The sequence below is a fragment of the Carya illinoinensis genome, chromosome 5 (assembly GCF_018687715.1).
Source record: "Carya illinoinensis cultivar Pawnee chromosome 5, C.illinoinensisPawnee_v1, whole genome shotgun sequence".
Lineage (NCBI taxonomy): Eukaryota > Viridiplantae > Streptophyta > Magnoliopsida > Fagales > Juglandaceae > Carya > Carya illinoinensis.
Window position 1 is genome coordinate 40,129,585 of NC_056756.1, and position 24,782 is coordinate 40,154,366.

General features: G+C 35.4%; 1 protein-coding gene across 10 annotated transcripts; it reads left to right on the plus strand.

Annotated features, from left to right (window-relative positions):
* Positions 1-15,597: 15,597 nt before the first annotated feature.
* Positions 15,598-23,617, plus strand: LOC122309286. Of its 10 annotated transcripts, none has more exons than XM_043122702.1 (5): positions 15,598-15,802; positions 15,889-15,926; positions 16,310-16,504; positions 17,109-19,794; positions 22,984-23,617. In XM_043122702.1, exons 3-4 carry the CDS (start codon positions 16,452-16,454, stop codon positions 18,031-18,033), a joined length of 978 nt encoding a protein of 325 aa, XP_042978636.1. In that variant the 5' UTR covers positions 15,598-15,802; positions 15,889-15,926; positions 16,310-16,451; the 3' UTR covers positions 18,034-19,794; positions 22,984-23,617. The 10 variants fall into 10 exon arrangements, with proteins under 10 accessions (XP_042978636.1, XP_042978633.1, XP_042978641.1 ...); XM_043122705.1 differs by having other exon boundaries at positions 15,600-15,759; positions 16,310-16,406; XM_043122699.1 differs by having other exon boundaries at positions 15,598-16,504; positions 17,109-18,409; positions 19,613-19,794.
* Positions 23,618-24,782: the final 1,165 nt, after the last annotated feature.

A 24,782-nucleotide genomic window follows, 5' to 3' on the forward strand; every position in this document is an offset into this window, starting at 1 on the left:
GGGTTTGGCCATAGTTATTACTTTTATGTTAGTTTTCTTTTTTTAAAATCCAACCTCCTTGAAAATTATATTTGTTGAAATGTTTCTCACTTTTTTTTTAACAGAACTAATCACTGCCTCAAGTTGTTTGGGCTGGTAAATCTTGATGATCAATCTCTGATATGCTACTCAAATAAAAATAGCATTTATCATGGAAAACAAATAAAATTAAATTTATATTACGAATATACTATGTCATCTGAGTGATTTGCAAATTATATAATGCAGTCATTGATAGTCCTATACTAATCTTGTAATTTGAAGGTTAGCTTTATATGCCCTATTTCCATTGGTAGCAGTATACAGTAATAGATATTATATATGCTCAGAATAATGTATCATTTTGAAACTAAATTGATATGGCCAAAACTTTATCAAGAGGACTTAATACATACAACCATGCATGGTTGCCAATGTACAGTTTATGTGCAAGCTAGTTCTAGCTAAAATAGATATTAGAAACGAACTAAATATGGGAAATTATGTCTTCCACTAATGTTACTGTTAAGCACATTCAGCTTTTCCTAGTTTGATTAATGTGCACTTCCATTTCAATGCTTTTATGTATGAATAGATGCATTTATAGTTTTTTTCTAAGCAAAATGTATATTAAAAGAAGAGAAATATTTTGGAAAAATGAAAAAGTAAAATTAGCAATAATTAAAAGCATGAAAGAAACAACAACAACAATCATAGCAGCCAATATAATCACACATGAACTCTTATTCAAACCAAACCTTTACCTTTTTTTAGCTAGGAATTTGAAAGCTTGCAAACACCAAAACTAGAAACTACTCGTGCTCCCTCTCTTCCTCCACGTGATCAGAAACAAATGAAGGGATGATCTCACAATAAATCTAAGAGTCATTATGTCCAGCAAAATGTATATTAATATTGAGAAATATTTTGGAAAAATGAAAAAGTAAAATTAGCAATAATTAAAAGCATGAAAGAAACAACAACAACAATCATAGCAGCCAATATAATCACATATGAATTCTGATTCAAACCAAACCTTAACCTTTTTTTACCTAGGAATTTGAAAGCTTGCAAACACCAAAACTAGAAACTACTCGTGAAGACTATCTTCCTCCACGTGATCAGAAACAATTGAAGGTATGATCTTACAATAAATCTAAGAGTCATTATGTCCAGCAAAATGTATATTAAAAGAAGAGAAATATTTTGGAAAAATGAAAAAGTAAAATTAGCAATAATTAAAAGCATGAAAGAAACAACAACAACCATAGTAGCCAATATAATCACACATGAACTCTGATTCAAACCAAACATTTACATATTTTTAGCTAGGAATTTGAAAGCTTGCAAACACCAAAACTAAAAACTACTCGTGAAGACTATCTTCCTCCATGTGATCACACACTCGAACATACCACATGGATTCGAATGGAGACAGAGATCAAGCACAAATAAAACAGAGATACAAAAAAATAGTACAACCGAAAGGAGAAGAAAAATCACTACTTTACGACCAACATGAATTTATTCACTACTTTATGAATAAAATCAATGTGAATTTCCTCTTTTCATGTTCTAAAGCACCACAACAAGTGATTTTTTGCCTGCATATGAGAACAAATTCTAACATCATTTGAAATGTAGCATGTTGGTTCCTAATAATGCCCCTAAGACCATGTATAACACTTCTGTAATGTTTCTGAGATATGAGGGTCGATTATTTCACTACTTTCTACTTGACTAATCAACTATTATAAACTGTATAATCCCTATAAAATCCCAAGTTAGGAAAAATTACCTTGTATTCCAGCAAGCCTCCGACCCTCACTCTGGCCTCAATCTCCCCTGTGTTCAAGATACCAACCAACGCAGCCTCAACCCCCCCTTCTTCTATTGGTTTCCTCGATCAGCAACTATGTACATTATGTTTGGTTGTAAACCAAAATAAATAACACTTTGTAAGGTCAAGGAAAACACTACCTCGTTATACAAGAGCAAAAAATTGGTGAAAAGTTACATGCTTGTTTTCAAATAAACAAGAAAACTAAAAATACCTTTTCGGGAAGCATATTTTTACATGTGAAAGTCGAATGCTAGGTGAGATTCTCCTTCTGAGACTACCATGTACTCTAATGGTAGAAAATGGACCGGAACAGAGACCACTTGAGCAACCTATCAAAAAAACAGAGATCACTTGAGGATCAAAATAGAGAAAGTGAGAGATAGATGAAAGTAGAGTTAACTGATTGAGTACTTCTGTATGCAAGGCTGGTCGCCACACTGAAAATGGTGGAAGAGATCTGAAAATGGATGTGCGTCGTCAGGGAAGAAGCTCTCGCAGGGACTCGGGATGAAACGCTGAAGCTTCTAAAGGAAGCAACTTTCGCATTTCCCTCTTTTTCTCATTTCAGATTCTTTTTTTTCACTTGCCACGTCATCTTTCGTCCGCATTTTTGTCCGCTTGTCCCTGCATATAGAAGTACTCATTAGAGAACTCCACTGATGGTGATTCAAGACACTATTTACTCGGTTTGGTTAAATAAACCATAGAGTCCATAGCAGAAGCAGGTAATAGATTATGGGTTACAATGAATCATAGACAAATGCAATCTCAAACAGACATCATAAGGCCCCACAACATTATACGATGACATGAGTGACTGTGATGTGCTTTAAAACTTGGATTGATAATAAGAAAAGACTGATGGGATGTGAGACGTCGGAGCAGGTAAAGCCACATGTTGAGATCAAACACGTTTTTTCTGCATCACTAACTAGTAACCACGTGGCTAGGCATAACTTAAATATAAAAGCTCGCGTGTTCATTACTAAAAATCTATTCGAAAGTCTTAAAGTGAAAAATCATTACCAGACTCATTCAAAGTCGGATCGAATTAATAAAAAAAAAAAATCAAACAATGTTTCACAAAGCCATATTAACCATTAGAGATTTGTTGCCTTAATGGTTAACTTGATTATGGCATAGATGTAACTAACAAAACCAGTCTAAATAAGCAAGTGGAAGACTTGAAAGTAAAAAAATAATAATAATAATAATAAGAATTTGGGAAAATGACTTTGCGAATTTACCAAATGGTTTGTTTTCTTGAAAATGTATTACTTGCATATGCAGTGTGCACCAAAGCAAAAGAACAAAAAAAGTAGTGAAAAGAGACTAAAATATATTTTTTGCTATGAGATGTGTGAAAAAAAAAAAAAACTATCGAGAGAATATGAAATTTTATTAATGACAAAAAATAGGTACAAATATATAAGAAATAATTCTTAATAAAAGAAAAAAAATCTTATAAATCTGAAAAATAAGTAAATAATAAAAGCAATGACGCTACTACTGATGCTTTCTAGTTTCTACCAACAGTGCATTTTGCACTTTGCTTTTTTATTTGCTTTTTTTCCAAACAGTTTTTAAGTTTCTTTAATTTTTTTTTTTAATTTAAAAACTCAATAAAATATACTTCCTTAACTATTAAATAAAAAATATCAAAAAAATTTAAGTCCATAGAAAGCCTTGGTAGAAAACCTCAATGGCTTTATCATTTTCCTAAAAAAACAAGAGGCATAAGAAACTTGTTAACGAAACAAAGATATTTCAAAATGAAATTAGTGTGGTGACAGTTGTTTTTGGGAAATGATTTTTCGTTTATTTGGATCTACTTAATAAATGTAAATTTATAATTTGACGAACCATATCAAATCATATTAATTTGGGATATGAGAAGATCTACTCCTAAGCCGATCGTTTACTCCAACAGCACACATCGTGACATGGCAAACCCAATCTGGTCGCCATGTCACAGATTTACACCCGAATGTCTTCCCCTAATATCTTGATCTCACTTCCCCCTCAGATCTAGGCCTAAACACCAACCAAGTTGGAGTTAGTATGACCAATCTCCGACTCCAACTCCGAATCAACTTCGACTTTGTCGGAGGTTGAATCCAACCTTCAACTCCAACTTGTCAGAGTGGGGTCGAATTTGAAATTTTTTTTTTTAACCCATTTGAAATTTCAATTTGGTAATTTTGGACTCTCACTAATTGGATTTAGGCTTCCAAATTTTAGTTTTCTTTTTTTTTAAAAAAAAAAAACTACTTTTTCAAATTTCAATTTTATTAAATCATAACCAAAATTGTAAAAATAAATCATTCATACAAATTAATTATACATAACCAAAATTAACAAACTAAATAATTCACTAGAATCACTACACGTATACCTACACATACAAACATACATACATACATATGAAAACTCAAATTCACCAAAGCATCTACCTAGATTCATCATTCACCTAAGTATCTACAAAGATTCATCATTCACAACACAGATTCACATCTTTCATTTTCCATTTACACAAATTCACCAAAGCTTCATGCAGGACTTCACATTTTCCCTCTTCAATTAGAAATCAAATTAGCAAAAAGAGAGAAATTAAAAAATTAAAAAAAAAAACTCACCCTATACCGTGATGGCACAACACGGATTTTCAAGGCTAGAGAAATTTCACAAAGTTTCGTTGAATCATTAGTACTTAGCCTCTCGAGACCCTATGAAGATTTAAGAGAAAGTGAAGCTGACGAGAGAAGAGAGAGAGAAGACGAAGGGTGTCACGTGCCATAAGGTTAAGCTATTGTTGTGGGTCGGTATTTGTATCGGGTTGTGAGTCTAATTATGTTTATTGAGTCCATTTATAATTTTGTTGAGTCAAGTGTAGGTATTAAAGTAGTGTGTTGAGATTTATGATGGAAAGGGTATTGGGTAGTTATTAAGCAGTTTCTAGCCGCGTTATTTGTGGTCTATTTAGTCCATTAATTGTTGTTCATGTTGTTATTTTTTCTGTTGTATTTAAAGAACTTCCATTAATGAAAATGCAACTCATTTGTAGTCAATTTGCTTAGTATTGGAGGCTAAGCCTCCTCAAAGTGGTTGTATATTTCCAGTGCCTAAATTTTACACTTGAAATAGAAGAGAGAGATAGGCTTACCATGTCTCCAGAAGAGATAGAGGACGTCCTTCGTGTGATGGGATTCTAAGAGAGAGGTCGTGCTAGTGTGGATTGCAGGGTTTTTTTTGGGGGGGGGGGGGGGGGGAGGAGCCATGTGGCTAGGGTTAGGATTCGGAGGGTCACATGTCCTCACAGTCTCACAAACAGACTCGTAGGGAGAGAGAGGACTTGCATCGTGTCGATGCAGACTATTCTGGTTGGGGGGTAAGGCTAGGGTTATCGAGACTCACAAGGAGAGAGGCGACCTAGGGGGGCGGGTGAAAATAAAATTGGAAATTGGAAGGATAAGAGGTTAGGCACTTAGGGTTAAGTGACTAAGATGTAAAATGGCACCGTTTTATCCTATAAAGACGACACCGTTTTACATGGAGTGCGAGCTGGGCTGTGATTTTAGCCCTCTTGGGTTGGGCTTTTGGAGTTTTGTTTTGCTAAACCCTAACTCAAACCTTAAACTAAATCTTAAATCAGTTAATCTTTGTTTTAACGGTATTTTTTTATTTATGATTTTTATAGTTCTTTTATCATTAAATTTAATTGTTAGTATTTATTATTAACAATTATTATTTAACTAGTGTCTAATTACATGTTGTTATACTATCGTATTACATGTTATTATAATTTATTTATTTTTTTCAGAAAAAAGACTAATCTTATTAATTGAATACTCTCATCAAAGAGATCTCATAAGAGAGATTATGATATATTACTAGTACATGTTATTCTACTTTAGTTATTGTACATTATTATTATTATATGTTATTATAAATTTATACATTTTTGTTTATACATAATACATTAATATTAAATATTATTATACATTAGTTATTATATATTAATATTACATGTTATTATATAGTTGAGTTTATACATTAGCATTGCATGCTATTTATATATTAGTGTTACATAGTAGTAATAGTATGGTGTTTACATATACTAAATTATTAAAAGTCAATTTAGTCAATTTATATTATTGTATAAGAATATTATTTTATAATAATTTGCTCATACTAGTATATTATTGCATTTAACTAACTATAGAAGTTACAGTTACATAAAATAATGTGATCAATATATAAAAATTACATTTTTTTTTTTATAAAATATGTACAATATAGGAGTTGGAGGGTAAAGACAGAGTTGGAGGCAAATTGAACTCAGAATTGGTACAAAGCCACCTTCGACTCTGACATTTTGGGGGAAAAAACTCCGACTCTGACAGCAATAAGGCTCTGACTTATCAGAGTCAGATTTTTAGATTTTTGCTCAGCTCTACTCAGATCTCTCTCACTTGAAGCAGTTGCCTCCCGTCTAAGTACCCTGGAGCCCTCTCTCCCTCCTGTCTCTCGTCTAAGCTTTTTCCTGCCCGTCTCTCAAACGAGTTTTCTCCCTCCCATACCTCATCTGTGTTTTCCTTTCCTGCAACATCATATCAAATCTCGAAAGAAAATACGTCTAACCAGTTTGTACCAAAGTTGTAGCAAAACCATCCGAAGGCTCATCTTCACTTCAACCGAACCATATATCAGAACCACTTATGACTAAGCCACCTTTTTTCATGTTAGTAGAGACTACATTTTGGTCACTCCGAATCTTGAAATCCTCTAATAAACCATAGTCTTGCTCAATTTCATTCTGCCCAAAGAAAAATCCAAAAAACCCTGATTTACTTTCATCTCTACTTCATTTATTCCCCACATTATGACAAAATTCATTAAAAAAGAACCCAGACAACTTACGAGCAACAAATGCAAAGACTTGAGCATTCCAAGATAACTCATAATTTTTTATATGTACAAAAAAGTCCAAGAATCAACCTCATTAAACCATCGTTTTGTTCTGTTCAAGATGGGATCTTTCTTTCCTACTCCAAAAATTGTGCATATATATATATATATATATATGTACACTTGGTTCCCACGATGTACAACGAGAGAGAGAGAGAGAGAGAGAGAGAGAGAGAGAGAGAGAGAGAGAGAGAGAGAGAGAGAGAGAGAGATGGCAAAAAAGACAGACAAGAAGACTTGTAAAATAATCGTAAAAATAACCCAGTCATGTACAGCGAGAGAGAAAACTTAGGTGTGAGTTTGTTCGGTTGGTCATTTTTGTCGGTGGGGCTAGATAGTCGTGGACATAGTGCAAGTTGGAAAATGTAACCTAAACGCCGTGGGTGAAGGCCGGCGAAGGGAGAATGCATGGGAGGGGAAAAATAAGGATGATTTGGAATATTCAAGTAAAATGCGTGTTTTACTTTTAGGAGGAAAAAACAAAAAAACAAAAGCCACATCACCCATGGGTGTGTGGTGTAGGAGAAGGTACGACAGATGAGTAGAATTACTCTTAAAGGAAATATGCGGGACTTGCATATTCTAATGCCATACAAATCATTTCTCTTTCTTCTTAATATCTTTTAAGAATACAATTTAGGAGGAGGACTCCTCTTACTTGTTGGGACTCCTGAATAAATCTCGAAGAATACAATCTAGAAGAATACAATATCATTTTCTTCAACTTTTCTTGTATATTACAAATGATACTCATGCAATAATCATCGCTTTAGCACGATCTTGTATGTGTGCTTCATTTTCTTCTTAGATTGTATTTCCAAGATTCATTGCATCAAAGTGGATCTCAACATCTAAGATCAACTACAAGTAATTGTTGTTGGAAATATCAAGAGCAACAAATTCTAACTTTGAAAGATTTGACATTATTTATAACAAATATATTAAAAATCTAATAAGTAGGTATTAACAAGAATACAATGACTGTAAAATGTTTCACAAGTATCTTGCCGAAGATCCAAAGAACACAACGGTTGGTTAGTGTCTCATGCTGATAAGAAATGAAAGAGAGAAATAGCAAAGATTGACGTATTGCAAAGAAAAGTAAGAAAATTGAGAGAGATAGAACTATAGACTTGGCTCTTCAGGAACTCAATATCATTATCTTCAATTTTTTTTTGTATACTAAAAATGATGCATTGATGCTCAAGATATTATTTTATAGGCAACTCCATAGTAGTTGTTGTACCAACAAGTCTCATGCACAACAAACTATCAATGCACTAAATCATGTGTTCATCAAACCATCTTATGCACAACAAACTATGTGTTTAACAAAATTTCAAATGCACATGTGCTAACAAATACAATAAGATATAGTTTTCATGGTCATCCACCAAATATATATATATATATATATATATTTATAACAACCCTGAGGGATAGCTCAGTTGGTCAGGCCTTGGGTTTGCTCTCCAATAGTTACTAGTTCGACTCCCCTCAGGGTCACTGGAGGTTTACCTGACCGTTAATTTCAGGGTCTTGTGGGATTAGTCAATATGCGCACAAGCTGGCCCGGACACCCATGGATATTAAAAATAATAAATAAATGTATTCATAACAAAATGTTAGATTACTAGTTTTTTTTTTTATTAATATTCTTGAAAAGAAAAAGGAGGAAGGAGAAGAGAGAACAGTCAGGCTTTGGGGTGAAATGGGCTGGCTTTTTAGTGGATCCAGGGACTGTTAAACCCTCTCTTTCCATCTAAATCCCTCAATTTCTCTGGTTCAGAGAGAGAGAGGGAGGAAATTCATGTGAAAGAGATGATCTTTACCTTCAAAGCCCCATTTTCTTTTATATAAATTAAGGGCTTAATCTCGCCATGCGTTGGAGTCCTCATAAGCTTTGTTAGTCAGCCCCTTCTTTCTTTGGTTCTAATTTTCCTTCCTTAAGCAAAGAATTTACAATAAAAAAAATATGGTTTTTGTAACACTGCAACAATTGTATTGAAAATGTTTCTCCAATTCTAGCCTCCTTTTGAACGGACAAAATATATTTTTGCCTAAAAAATGACTTTTCGTAGAAACAAACAGACTGTTGTTTTGATAGATAATTGTTTGCTTGGTGATGAGTGTTGGCTTTGTTAGCCTTGATCATTTGCAGAGAAACAGAGAGATGAAATGAAAAATGTAGAGAAAAAGTTGGTTGCAAGAAGATACGTTGCTTACACCATTTCATTAATTGTTTACAGTGTACTGCGTTATCTATTTATAGTAAGTATAAAGGAATAGAAGAATAAGAATCCCTAACTAATTTGTACAGTTTGTATGAAATAGAAATACAGCTCATTGCATTCCAAAAGCATCTTTGTTGAGCTGAGGTATCCTTATTGAGCTGGAGCATTCGTCTAAGGTGGCTTGCTGTGGCAACTCTAACATCCCCCCACAAGATGGAGAGTGTATGTCAATAACTCCCATCTTGCGTAATAATGAATAAAACAATGGAGAATGGAGAGCTTTTGTGAGGATATTGGCTAACTGGCAAGAAGAGGGTGTGTATGCAGTTGAGATGATGCCCTCTTGAATTTTATCCCGAATTAGATGAAAATCTAATTCAATGTGTTTGGTCATTTCGTGAAAAACTGGGTTGGAGGCAATGTGTATACAGACTTGCTGTCACAGTGAAGCATGGCTGGTTGAGGATGAGGAACCATGAGTTCAGCAAGTAAGTACTTTAACCAAACAAGCTCACAAGAAATAGCAGCCATAGAACAGTACTCTGCCTCAGCTGAACTATGACAAATGGTAGTTTGCTTCTTATACTTCCATGAAATGAGAGTGACTGCCCAAGGAACACACAATAGCCAGTGGTGGATTTTCTTGTATCTGGGCATTATGCCCAATTGGAATCATAATAAGAGATTAATTGAAAAGAAGATGAAGTAGGGAATAATAAGCCTTGGCCAGGAGATTTTTTTACATAGTGCAGCACTTTGTAAGCTACTTCAAGATGTGGAACCCGAGGGGTACTCATGTATTGACTCAGTAAGTTAACAGAAAATGAAAGATCAGGTCGCGTGATTGTTAAGTAGAGGAGTCTCCCAATGAGCCTTCTAAATTCTGATGGATCATGTAGCAGTTGGCCTTCATCCTTGGCGAGTTTGAGTTTCAAGTCCATGGGAATTAAGCTAGGCTTGCAACCAATTAAGCCAACATCATCAAGTGTCCAGGCAATATTTCTGCATAATTGAATCCTAGTTGAGTTGCGAGCCACCTCCAAACCGAGAAAGTATTTAAGTGGACCAAGATCTTTGATCTTGAATTTTGGTTCTAGGAAGGCCTTGAGAGCTGAAATGCCATGGGGATCATTGGAAGCTACAACAATATGGTCAACATACACAAGTAGTGTTAGAAAGGATGAACCACTTCCTATAAAGAGACTGTAATCAGCTCTTGACTGAGTAAATCCAAATTGTAACAAAGAGGAAGAAAATTTGGCATACTATTGCCGAGATGCATGTTTGAGGCCATACAAGCTCTTGTTGAATTTGCAAACTTTGTTCTTTCCTTGAATTGAGTATCCATGGGGTATTTTCATGTATACTTCTTCTTCCAGTTCTCCATGTAAAAATGCATTATGAACATCGAATTGATGAAGTTTCCACCCTTTGATAGCAGCCACGGCTAGTAAAGTCTTTTTTGTGACAAGTTTTGCTACGAGTGAAAATATTTCATGGTAATCAAGACCCTCCTCTTGGGTGTAACCCTTGGCAACTAAATAGGCTTTGTGCCTTTCAATCTTGCCATCTGAATTGTATTTAATTTTGTAAACCCTTTTTGAACCAATAGTCTTTTTTCCAATAGGCAGATCAATAACATCCCAAGTCTTATTCAATTTTAAGGCAGTAATCTCATTATCCATTGCAATACACCAGTCTAAGCTTTTCACAGCTTGTGCATAAGTAGAAGGTTCAGTGTGATGAAGTATAGAAATGGCAAGAGCAGCATGTTTGGGAGACAATTTAGCATGAGACAAGACAAAATATAAGGGATATAAAAGATTATTTAGTGAATTACCTTTGGTCTCTGAGCTTGAAAAAGAAGTAATGGGTGCAATGACTTGTTGACAGGAATAGTGCTAGAGGTAAGCAGGTGATTTTTTTGGTCTTTTGGATCTGTGGGGAGGGACATGTGTTTGAGGTAGATTAGAAGAAATAGGTAATTGGGATTTCTTGAATGAGGTCAAATTGGTTAATGAGAGGGGTAGGATGTGTTAAAGTGTGTTCTGTGAGAGTGTTAGAGGGAAAGAGAAGAGAAGGTTGCTGTGATGGGAAATTTTCTATGGGAGGGTCGATATGTGATGATAGTTGTGGTGGAGTTAGTGCTGTTTATGTGAAGATAGTTGTGGTGGAGTTGGTGTTGTTGGAGGGTCGAAATGCTGTGATGGTGAATATGCTAAAGGAATGTTAGAATGTAAGGGTGGGAACTAGGTGATGGTATTGGTATTTAGAGATGGAAACTGAGATGTGGGGAGGGATTGTGTAGTGGAATAGGCAGTTTTATAGGGAAAGATGTGTTCATAAAAAGTGACATTTCTGGAATAAAAAATGGATTGGCTGAGTAAATCAAATAATTTGTAGCCTTTGATGCCAAATGGATATCCAAGCATAATGCATTTTCTTGCTCTAGAGTCAAATTTATGTCTGTTTTGTTTTAGAGTTGATGCATAGCAAAGACAACCGAAGGTTCTCAAGTATTAATAGGATGGTTTGGTTTGAAAGAGCAATTGGTATGGGATTTTTTCTTTTGCAAATTGGGGGATGGTGTTCTGTTAATGAGATAGGTAACAGTTAAAACACAATCATTCCAAAAAGATAAGGGAACACCGGATTGAAATTTTAAGGCACGGGCAACATTCAAAATGTGTTGATGCTTTTGTTCTACAACCCCATTTTGTTGCAGGCTTTCGACACAAGTTTTTTGGTGCACAATTCCTTTTTGCATGAAAAAATTAGTCATTGAAAATCCATTTCCATTATCAGATCAAAGGGCTTTAAGTTTTGTTTGGAATTGTGTTTCAATTAATGAATAAAAAGATTGAAGTAAAGGTTGAGTTTGGGATTTATTTTTCATTAAATAGACCCAAGTGGATCTGGTAAAGTCATCAATGATTGTTAAAAAATATTTTTATTCATCATATGTCATTTGGGAACAAAGTCACAATGGATGAGATCAAATGGTTTTTAGGCATGGTTGTTGCTAAGAGGAAAAGGTAGCCTGTGATGTTTTGATAAATGACATGTAGAACATGAAACAATTGAATTCATAGAAGTTAAAAGAGGTAAATATTTCTATAATAAAGATATGCCTAATCAAACATGTGCCCCAGTCTACAATGCCATAAGTTGTGAATGTTTTGTTGAGAAGTAACGGAGGCAGAAACAAGTATTTTATTGGAAGGTAAAGTGGATAAAATGGAGGATAAGGCTGTGGGAGACACTCCTGTTAGCCGAAGGTGGTAAAGACCATTGACAACCTCACCCTTCTCAATTGTGCTCCAAGAAGAAAGGTCCTGCACATAACACTCATTAGCAAAGAAAACAAAGCAAGAATTAATATCCTGAGTTAATTTTTTTTGCGTAGAGGAGATTGAATTTAAAAGATGGACTGCATAAAACATCTTTGAGAGTAATGGCAGAGTTAAGTTTAACAATATCGTTGTGGGTAACATTGGTGTGATTACCATTTGGAAAACTGACTTTAAAGTCAACTATTGTGGGTGAGGAAGTATAAAAGGAGGTGCAGCAGATCATATGATCTGTTGCACTAGTATCTATTATCCAAGGAATATAATGTAAAGATGTTGTATGAGAAACCAAGAAGCAGGAAGCTATACCAAACATGGTTGAAGAAGGGTAGACTGGAGATAGATCGATAGACTGAACCTGATTTGATGTTGGCCGTGTAGCTTGTGACTGGAGTAATGCAATGATATGCTGATATTGCTCCTTAGTTAGACCTGCTTGAGAGTTCTCATTGTTCTGTTCTTGGTAAGAGAGACTAATTTGATTAATAGAAGGGGTCAGACCCTTTGGATTGAGTGGCAAGCTTATGGCTAGGAGGGTAGTCATGCAATTTGTAGCACCTCTCTTCAGTGTAATCAACGAGATTACAATGTGTACACGTAGGTTTCTCAAGGTTTGGATTGGCCTTAAAACACTTTTCCAGAGAATGAACTGAGACGTTGCAAAAAGTGCAAAACAGTTTGTCTCAACGTTGGGAGGTAAAAGGTTTGAGGATGTATCAGTTGGGTAAATATTGAGTTTTGGTAGCCAAGGCCAATGTGTCATGGAGATTGGGAAGATTGGAGATCTGCTTACACTTCTCTTCTTGTTGGACGAGAGCATAAACTTCACTCAAAGATGGGGTGGGTTTAAGAAGAATAATCTGAGCTTTGATGTTGCTGAATGAGTCATTGAGCCCCATGAGGAATCTCATCATCCAGTCACATTGTTGGTTCTCAAGAATAGGTAAGGGTGTAACCGGTCCGGTTTGGTCCGGTTTTACCGGTTTTAATGTACTATATTATATATATTATAATATATATAATATAGTATATAATACTATAGTAATAATATATTATAGTATATTATAATATATATTATAATTGTGTTATAGAATATAATGATATATTATATTATATTATATTATAATATATAGTTATAAAGTATAAATATAACTATTAATATGCACTATATAATATTAGTATAACTATAAATACGATAAGCAAAATAATATAAGATTTTAAAATTTAATATTATATTAATTAGTAATTTATCATATAGTATAAAACTATTTTATATATAGTTATATATTATATATAAATATTATATATAATATAAAAAATTAAAAAAAATATATATAAATCGGTTCGGTCCGGTCCGGTTTTAGAAAAAGAACGGACCGATTTTGACCGGTTGTAAGAAAACTAAAACCGGTACCGGACCTAACCAACCTCGGAACCGGACCGATGCCACCGGTTTGGTCCAGTCCTTTCCGGTTTACCGGTTTATCGGTTTTTTTTTTTACACCCCTAAGAATAGGTTTCATGGCACCACAGGAACATGATGGAATAAATTCAGAATCGAGAAGTTTATCAAACAAACTTTTTAACTTGGAGAAGTAAAGACCGACAGAATCATCACCTTGGGTGAGATTGTGAATAGATTGTTTTAATTCATAGATGCGTGGCCCATTGTTTTGGGCAAAATGTTGCTCAAGTTCAATCCACAAATCATGGGCAATGTCAACATAAACGACACTATTTTTTTATTTCAAGGGACATTGCATTTTGGAACCAAGTTACAACCATATCATCACATTCAAGCCATGGTTCTACCAAGGCATATAGGGAGGAGGGTTCAAGAAAAGTACCATCAATAAAACCCAATTTCTTTTTGATTCACAGTGAACGACGCACGATGCATGCCTAGGAGTGTCAATTTTCAGCAATATGAGGATGATTGGTGAGTAGCGTTGCTGGACCATCATTTGGGTTAAGAAAATAAGGATAGAGGGGTCTTTTGGGTTGTGGGTGATGGAGGGTGGTTTGTCGATATTTTCAGTAGTCATTGAAGAATAGAGAAAAGAAAAAGAAAGAAGAAAGAAGAAAGAAAGAAGAAAAAAAAATAGAGAAGTTGATAGTTTTTCAGTTGGCTCTTGATACATTGTTGGCTTTGGTAGCCTCGATCATTTGCAGAGAAACAGAGAGACAAAATGAAAAATGCAGAGAATAAGTTAGTTGCAAGAAGATACGTTGCTTGCACTATTTCATTAATTATTTACAGTGTACTACACTACCTATTTATAGTAAGTATAAAAGGAATAAAAGAATAAGAATCCCTAACGAATTTATACAGCATGTATGAAACAAAATTATAGCTCATTGCATTCCATAAGCATCTTTGTTGAGTTGAGGTATTCTTTGTTGAGCTAAGGTATCCTTGTACAATGAGAAGAAGAAACTTGATTGTATATGCAAACACGCCTTTGGAACTGTAAAATGAACCCGTAGATAAATATATCACACATTCCGGGCAAATACCCAGCTTCATTGATGGTCTTGCTTTGTTTCTGTTACAGCATTAGTTTTTTTATGACCTATTCTTTGTCTTTGTGCTTCAACTATAAAGGAACATTTTTAAAAACAAATTTATGTCACATTAGTCCAGATTTTTGTTTTGCATGTTTTATGATGGTTTGCATGTTTCTGTGCTATGTTGGCCAGCATGTTATATGTGAATAAAATTCCAGGTCACTTCTACATATTCATTTTGCTGCTTACATTTACTATTTTGTATATTTTCCCCTGTTTAAATCATAAATGCTATATGTTGACTGTAACACACCAGACCTTGAATGGAAATCACTCAGGAATAAGCTCACGGGATAGCCTCCAGAAAAAGAGAAGGAAACGAAGAGAAAAGGGATAGAGAAGGAAATTAGAGTTTCATTACTTTTCAGATGCCCTTACAAACATTATTAATTATTAATATTATTAATAATTATATTATAATTAAATTAATATTAAAAAAAACATATTATCAAAGTTCATTTAATCATTTGGAATGAAAATATAGAATATTTTAATATTTTAATTGATGAAATAAAAATATAAAAATAAAAAAATAATATTTTAATTTTTAGTGAATAAAAGAAGTTTCTCCAATCTAATATGGTTTTTTTTATACAAATAACTCAAATGAGTTTAACTCAAATTTTCGCCCAACTCATTTGAGTTCAATTGAACCAACGAAAGTCAAGACTTTCGAGTTCCACCACACGTGAGTTAGAGTTTCATCCCTAACTTTGTTCCCCGCCGCTTCCCTCCTTCAGCAGCCCCACTCTTCTCCACCTTATCACGGAGTTCCTCGGTGGGCTTGTTACATTGATTGCCCTTGATATATTTTTCACTATGTACTCTCTACACTCTTTGCTCCCAGCAACGTGTTGTTATTCTTGGGCTGTGAAGAACTTACTTTTTGCTTCTACCACGTTTTCAGGCTATGAAACTGAAAGAGTAAGAGTATCCATTGCAAAGGTGTGCACTTTACAGATCCTAGCAATATTAAGAGCTACACTAGCCAGGCTCTAAATCATCCCACTGGAAGAATCTTGAATCAATATGTTCACCCTCTAAAATTTGTGTCTGGTGAAACTTATTCTGTTCTTCAATCAAGTGGTCTTCGGCACTGGTTCAAAAACTGGCAAAAACTAAGGGAGCATAAACTGACAACGAGAACTTTAGCTGCGACTATTGGGTTTTGGCATCGCTGAAGGGTTCAGCTGTGGCTAGAGATAATTAAGGCAATTGAGCCATTTTCTGGAAAACTGGCTACATGTTGGAGCAATGTTAAAAAAGATGAAGCACTTGAAAGATACAAGGTCAAAACTAGTAATATTGTTTTGTTTCCTTAATTTCAGTTCTATAGTGAGAGAAACCGAGAAGATGATTGGCTAGCAGGTTCCCCAGATGGAGTAGTTGATTGGACCAAAGCACATATGTTATGATGGCCCCTAAGTAAGTGAAAGACAAGATGAGCAAGTCATGTACGAGTGATAGAAAATGCATGGAGTCAATCATTCATGCATCAATGTTACTTGTATTGCCATCAATGTGTATGTGTGACGATGTGTGTAAGTTTTCAAAATTAAGCTTAATGTTAAACTCAGTTAAGATTACAGTATGATGTGCTATTACTGAGTCTTCAACTCATTTGTTTGTTTCTCTGTTTTATGATCTAATGTCCAAGACAATGATTTCGTGGATACAGAGCAGGAGTGCTGGGAGTAGAATAAATTCCAGAGACGTAGTGTATGATTTAGACTTTTAAGCAGTGTCAGTATCATAGAGAATTAGTTTATATCATTTCTTTTATGCTTTAGCTTTTATGTTATGAAAGACTGACATATTAAGTTAGTTTTATGATCCAATAGATGAGGCATTTTATGTGATTGACTCTCTTTACAGGGCATTATTTTATAAACATACGTAATATTCCTTACCTATGGGTAGGGGTGTGACATCACTTATACACGTTTATTTTGCTGCTAACATTTACTATTTGGTATATATTTCCCCCTGTTTAAACCATACATGTTATATGTTGGCTGCCCCTTGATATATTTTTCACTATGTACTCTGCACACTTTTTGCTCCCACAAATGTTTTGTTTTTCTTAGGCGATGAAGAACTTACATTTTTCTTCCACCATGTTTTCAGATCAAACTGGAAGAGTAAGAGTATCCATTGCATAGGTTTGCTCTTTACAGATCCTAGCAATAGTAGGAGCTACACCAGCCAGGCTCTAAATCATCCCTCTGGAAGAATATTGCATCAATATGTTCACCCTCTAAAATTTGCGTCTGGTGAAACTTATTCTGTTCTTCAAGCAAGTGGTCTTCAGCACTGGTTCAAAAACTGGCAAAAAGTCAGAAAGCATAAATTGACAGCAAGCACTTTTGCTGCAGCTATTGGGTTTTGGCATCGCCGAAGGGTTCAGTTGTGGTTAGAGAAAATTGGGGCAATTGAGCCATTTTCTGGAAACCTGGCTACCTGTTGGAGCAATATTAAAGAAGAGGAAGCACTTGAAAGATACAAGCTCATAACCGGTAATACTGTTTTGTTTCCTGAATTTCAGGTCTATGGTGAGAGAAACCCGGAAGATGATTGGCTAGCAGGTTCACCAGATGGAGTAGTTGACAGGCTAGTTTATGATTTGCCTTCACAGGGAGTGCTTGAGATAAAGTGTCCATTTTTCAATGGAGATATGAGCCAGGCTGTCCCTTGGTCACGAGTCCCTCTTTACTGTATTCCACAAGCTCAGGGTTTAATGGAAATAATGGACAAGGATTGGATGGATTTCTATGTTTGGACTCCTAAAGGGAGTAGTCTGTTTCGGCTATACAGAGATATAGAATACTGGGATGTATTGAAAATGGCACTCTCTGATTTCTGGTGGAAACATGTCCAACCAGCCAAGGAGTTGTGCGGTAAATCTGTAATCACGAATCCTCTCACTCAATTACGTTCACTTAGGCCAGCTCCTAGGCATGAGTTGTGTAGTTATATAGTTTATGAAAGTAAGCATGTTGTCGATAACTCAAAGTTGGTGATGCGTGAAATTTATGGAATACTCCAAAACTGATGCATCGAATGCATCTATTTTTGGTATTTGAACTTCTATTGCTTTAAGTGGATGGGACTCTTTATCTATGTAGGAGCTAGTAGAAATATTGTTTGCTCGAGTTTTTTTAGCACTTGAAGTAAATTTTTATAGGAACTGTCATCTGCAAAAGGAAGAGGAAAAATAGATTGTTGGTAGAAGCAGAAATTCTCATGCTAGTCATGATTAATCAGATATATGGAAGAGAATGTAGTAATACCATCCTTGGTGTGTGACTATAAGGGTGTGGATATATTTCCCTCTGCGTGGACCATGCAATAGATCACAAATGGGAAGCCCTGAAGATTCATAATTTCATCGTTTACTGACTAGCTAATTTATGTGGTGTCTAGTACATGTAAGCTTTGTTTTTCTTTTACCAATACTCTTGCTTTTGGTTCATGTGAAGTATCCTTATCCAGTATTGAACCTGTAGGGCATAGGCAGCTGCATAGGATGTACCACTGAATATATGCTCTCCAAGCACTTCCTGTGAGCATTGGTTGCAGTGCTTGCTCTGGTTTCTGAGCTATCAGCCACATCCTAAACTAAGGGAAGAGAGTAGAGTAGGTCTTCTGGCTAGGACTAACCCAACTAGGAGGTTTTAGTGTTGAACAAAGCAACTTCCACTTGGACAGCTTGGGTCAGGTTGTAAGTTGACCTAATGGCTGCCAGCAGCTGAACCTAGTATTAAAATGGGATTTGAAGCCTGAAATCAGGCCTGGGTTTTGTAAGGTTTGGGTGGCTCTGGTTATCCCCTTTACTGCATATCTCCCACAATATAACATCAATTTCTATCACTGGGCTTATTGATAAACCTTGATGAACTTTACATCAAAATGGGGTTTGAGGTCTAAAGGCAGGCTTGGGTTTGGTCCAGTTTGTGGTTGTTTAGGTATGAATGGGAGGTGTACCCTTTACCGCATATTTTCAACATTTTAATATCAATTACTCTGTCTCAGTGCTTATTGATAAACTATGTCGTAGAAGCAATTTAGTTTATGATATATGAGTGGAAGGAGACCATTTTGGTGGGATTTATGCTTATAACATTGGATTATGTCTTCTTGTAGTCTTAGTTGTCTGGGGCTGTGCTTATAGTGTTGTGTTATTGTGTACGCAGGATTATACTTTATAGAGTTGTCTTATTATTGTTCCATGGATATGAGAACTTGGGATAGCTTATATGTTATATGTGAGTGTGTATTTTGCCAATGGTCTTTGGACCAAATGGAATCTACTCTCCCATAAGCTAAGTTGGAGGGAGGACATGGCCCATCGGCTAACTCCCTTACCAGTGTAGGAGTTGCATTTAACTACAAAAACAAGGTATAGATCCTTGTGCTCGTGTCCTTGAGCGTTTGTGGAGAGTGGAGTTAAAAGCAGTTAGTTGCTGATGCATTTAGCAGTTTTCAATACGGATTTATATTTAATCATAATGATTTTGTCTTCAATTGAACTAGTCATGGCAGCAAGTTCTTTCCTGTTTTGATTAACCTTCTGCTGCTTCAGCATGTGGTTGATATAGGGTACCATTTGATCATTTAAGTTTCAAATGCAGCCCATCTATCCAAATCTTCATCAAGGGTGATGTCACCAGTGACTGTCAAGTGAATGCTGTCTGGTTAGTGCCATCATTGTGGTGGACTAATAATTGGTAACGAGTTGCTTTCACAAACAAGGTGCCTCCTGCAGCAGCAAAATAGGGCGATCCAACCTCCAAATCAACCGGAGCTCCAAATGGTTAGGATTTTGTTTCCTTTATGTTTTCTGAGGTCTTGTGAAATGTTAAATTTTGTGAATTTCTGTTTTTGTATGTACTTGAACATTTTCATTCCCCTATATGCTTTGTTTCAATGTACTTCTCTTTTGCCACTAATGGGTTATACGTATATTTGTGCATTGGTTGTATAATCGCATTATGAAGGGTTGAAGTGAATTATTAGCTGGATTTGCATTATAATTTATGATAGTAGTTTAAAGATATATTCATCTATACCTACAACGTGAGTTGTTTTGAAGAATGTTGTAAATGGGATGATTTAATTAGTTTATTCGAGATTTAAAAAAGATCTCCAAGCTTGGTAATTCACTGTCTTTGGATTTGTATACTGGAAGCTAGGTTAAAAATATCTGGATTCTATAATAGAGACAGAAACTGGATCGTTATATTTTGTTTGAAGTAGCCACAATGTTATTTTCCCCATTTTTCTGGGTGAATACAACAATTTACAGGCACGAGGCCGGAAGAAAATTGGTGTTTTCTGTATATGGCACTTTAGTATGAATAAATGGTGTGATTTTCTTAAATTTTATGTTGATACATGTGGAACAGTGCGAATTGGAAAGCTATGTGAGTGTGGTTTTTCCAAATATATGAAAGCAGATATAGATACAAACTTACTATGGATTTTGGTGTTTGGAGTCATGTGCCATACCGTGTTGAACTGTTCGGTTTTGTTTTGGATGGCACAACCTTGACATATATACATTCTATATGATATATATATTGGTTGTGTTATAACTGCCACAAAGTGAAAAGCTAATATGCACAAAAAAAATTAAAGAAGAAGATGCAAAAAGTAAATGCTATTTTGATGCTTGAAGTGGGACAGTGGGATCAATTTTTCTGAAATTTGTATTGGAATGGTTGATGTTGTAGTTAGAATTAGATGTTTAACAACTATACTGTGTACATTGCTGTGATAAAGTAAGAAATGTACTTGAATATTTGTGTGTACCACTGCATTTCAGTCTATTCCACTGTGGTAAGCTTTGAGGATTTCTCTTTAGTATTACAAATTCTATGCTCATAAAGCATTTTTAATAACCATACACTGTCCAGATTTTAGTTGTGCTTTGAATTTCTGATGTAAGAAAGTTAGTACCCTTTGTCCTAATTTTTTTCTACATGATGTTGTGCTTCGTTATTTGTCAATGATGTCTGGACTTTCAGTTTTTAGCTATTTGTGCTTAATCTGTGGGTGCTTTATTGGTCAATTTGATAAAGATGCCCATCTTCTAGGGGTGCTGCAAAGGCACCCCTGTATTCGGCCTGCCTGCCCGGCGCCCTAGGGCCTGGAGGGATAACTCACCTGCCCCGGGTGCTGGTGCGGGCTGGGTTATAGAAAATAAAGGCTGTGTGGGCAGGGTTGAGGTTGCCCACCCACCCACCCACATATGTAAATACTAACAATATTAATTTTTAATATATATATATATATAAAAACTTATAACTCAAACCTAATTCATTTTACCCTTCTCCTCTCTCTCTCTTCAGCCGAGTGCCGCTTCCTCCTCCATTCTTCTTCACCCTCCTTTCTTCTTCTTCTCTCTCTTCTTTTCATTTCCTTTTCTTCTTCCCTCTCCTCTCTTATTTACAATTCATCACCTCCAACAGATACACAGCAGTGAGGTCTCTGACGTTCAGATCCATGGTGCTGCCATGGGTCCCATCACCTCCAACAGGACGACCCATGGCTGCAGCTGTGGGTCCTTTTGTCCCAAACCCACATCATGGCCGTGGGTCCCATAGCCTCCAATGAAACGACTCACGGCCACAGTGATGGGTCCTTTTGTTTGCAGACCATTGGGTGTTTGATGCTCACACCCTCGGCTCTGCTGTGGGTCATGAATTTTGAAGATTCAGTCTGTAGTTCATATCTGTTCAGATCTTCAGATTTGGTCTGAGATTTTCAGGTCTGATGAATCTACTAATCCTTCATCTATGGATGCAATCGTTGTTTGTGTTTTTGGGATTTTGTTTGGTTTTGAATGATTTTTGTATTGTTGGTTGGCTTGCGTTTGGTTTTTGGACTTGCGGATCCCGGACAATGCTTTCGAGAATTCATCCACCTTGGCAGCGGGGGCGGACGGACTATGGGTAAGGGCAGAGCTTTGGGTGGGGGCAGAATAGCTGTCCAGGCACGCGCGTACGTGGGTTTTTTTTGGGGGGGGGGGGGGGGCAGGATCCAAGGAGGGTGGCTACCCGTCCGTAGTGGGCAGGGTAGCACCCCTACCGTCTTCATCTTCCACGGCTTGGGCTTGTTAGTTTCTGTACTATAATTGGCAATGCCATTCTGTTCCCTTGGTTTTGGCTTATGACAAGTTAGGTATGAAGAAACTTGACGGGAATTTAATGCATACCAAAATATGTTCTTGCAACAAACATTGAACTTACGTGTCAAAGTGAATGTCCTATTGGATTCTTATTCTTGTGGATATATTTTAACTTGAGTGGTTTCTGATGAAATGCTTCATTATCATGCATGCATTTTGTTCAGAGAAATAATTCATCTAAGAAAGAAGCACAAAAATTTCTTTTGCACACCGGCTTGACTTGATATGATATGTCAAATTATAAAGCTATTTTTTGTCGTAAAGTAGATATGAAGTATCACATCCTATCAGTTTATAAACTTCATTTTGTGATTCTTTCTATTGACCTAGCAATTCTCTTTTTTACATGTGTTGATCAAACTAATTTTATCATCACCTGTGGAGTAAGTTAGCCTCCTTTGGTAGTTTGGTGTACTTCTAGTTGTTTTTTGTTCAGGTAATGGAAAAGAAAATCTTATTATTTGTTCAAACATCATAAGCATGCTGCTGTTTTACTACTACTTAAAGTTGCTTGTGTAGGATAATGTGTCCGGTTGCTTTTTGGGAGATGGAGTAAAACTGCACATCATATAATTAATTAAATTAGCCATATTTTGTTGTATATATTCCATTCCTGTTTTTTGGTTTTCTCAATATAAGTTATGGTCATGTCTTAGGAAGTTTATAATCTACAGTCAAATTTAGTATAGTTTATTTTCAAATTATTTGAACAATGATAAACTAGAATTTGTTTTACTTCAGATGATGTCTTATTCCTGGATCTACCGATCAAAAAGAATGTCTTATTTCCCGGCTTTCTTAAACCCTATGCAGATTACTACCTTACATTTGGTTGCAGACTATGAAGCAGAAGAGGATGATAGGATCATCCTCGATTCTGACACCGCAGGCCAGATGCCCTCTCGATCCCAACAGTGCGGAGTTCACAGCCACATTCGAGAAGCAGGCCCTTGCCTTCAACATAATAATTAATATTCCGCAAACGAGCTTTTGGGGAATTTCAATCTGTTGAGACATTGATGATAGAGCAGGCTCTTCTCCAAGAGGAGAGGCGAGCCATTCTGGATGTAAAAACAGAGATAAGAGTCCAGAGAGAAGGCTGGTCGTGAGGCTCATGAGGCTAAATTGCGAATGGCGGCCATAGTCCAGGCAGAGGAAGCTCGAGCTGAATCGCAGGCTCATGCAGAAATGATGGCCCGAGGCCCAATAAATTAATATGGCTTAACATTGTTGGTCAGATTATCAATTTAGATTATAAATTTATTTTTGTTAGGGAGATCCAAATAAAGGGAAAATCATTTCCCAAAAACAACTCTCACCGCACTAATTTCATTTTGAAATATTTTTGGTTCGTTATCATGTTTTCCCATTATGATGGATTTGTGAAACATTGTTGGATTTTATTTTATTTTATTTTATTTATTTATTTATTATTAATTTGATCTGACTTTGAATGAGTCTGGTAATGATTTTTTAGTTAAGACTTTTGAATAGATCTTTAGTAGTAATGTGCGCATATTTACACAAAGGGAGACCACGCGAATCTACATGCTTTTATATTTAAGTTATGCCAAGCCTCTGTCAAAAGATCTCTGGTTCTGCCAATGAAGACCCATGTTTCTAAACAAAAGAAGAATCTACATGCTCTCGTATTTAAGTTATGTGATAAAATATTTCTGGTTGCGCCGCTAAAGACCCATGTTACTAAACAAATAAGGGTGCTAGTACTGGTTACTAGTTAGTGATGTAGAAAAAAACGTGTTCTCAACGTCAAATGCATTACTTCTCTTCTTCAACATGTGGCTTTACTTGCTCCAACGACTCACATCCTATCAGTCTTTTTTATTATCAATCCAAGTTTTAAAGCACATCGCAGTCACTCCCGTCATCGTATAATGTTGTGGGGACCTTATTAGTTATTACTTCTGTGTTTGAGATTGCATTTGTCTATGATTCATTGAAACCATAATCTATTACCTGCTTCTACTATAGACTCTATGGTTTATTTAATTATGCCTAACATCTAGGATTGTAATAGAGCCGAGCCGGTCTTTGGCTTGCTGAGCTTGACTCGACTCAAAATACTCGAGTTATAGCTTGAGATTTTTTTTTATTCTTTGTTTGAACTCAACTTAATAAACTAAACTTTCAATTCGAGTTTGACCCACAAACGAACTCGAGCTCGATCTCAAATTATTATTATTTTTTAATTTTTTGAATAAGATTTAATAATTAATAAATTAAATAAATAAAATATCTAATATTAAATTTATACAACTAACAAGTAGAAGTTCTATTGAATTATAAAATTTTAAAAAATTTATAAATAATTAATATATAACCAGTTGATATTTATCCAACAATATATTATATACCTATATATATTATTAATACATATACTTAATATGATATGATAGCATATATCTATTTCATATATTGTTCCCATATACTAGTATATGAAATTATTAAATTTTACCGACTAATTATTATACAAATTATAAAATATACCTATGAAGTATATTCACTATATAGACATAAGTAATTAGATTACATATTATATATTTAATTATAAAAGTAGTATGCTTATATTATTAGCTAATACATATACATAT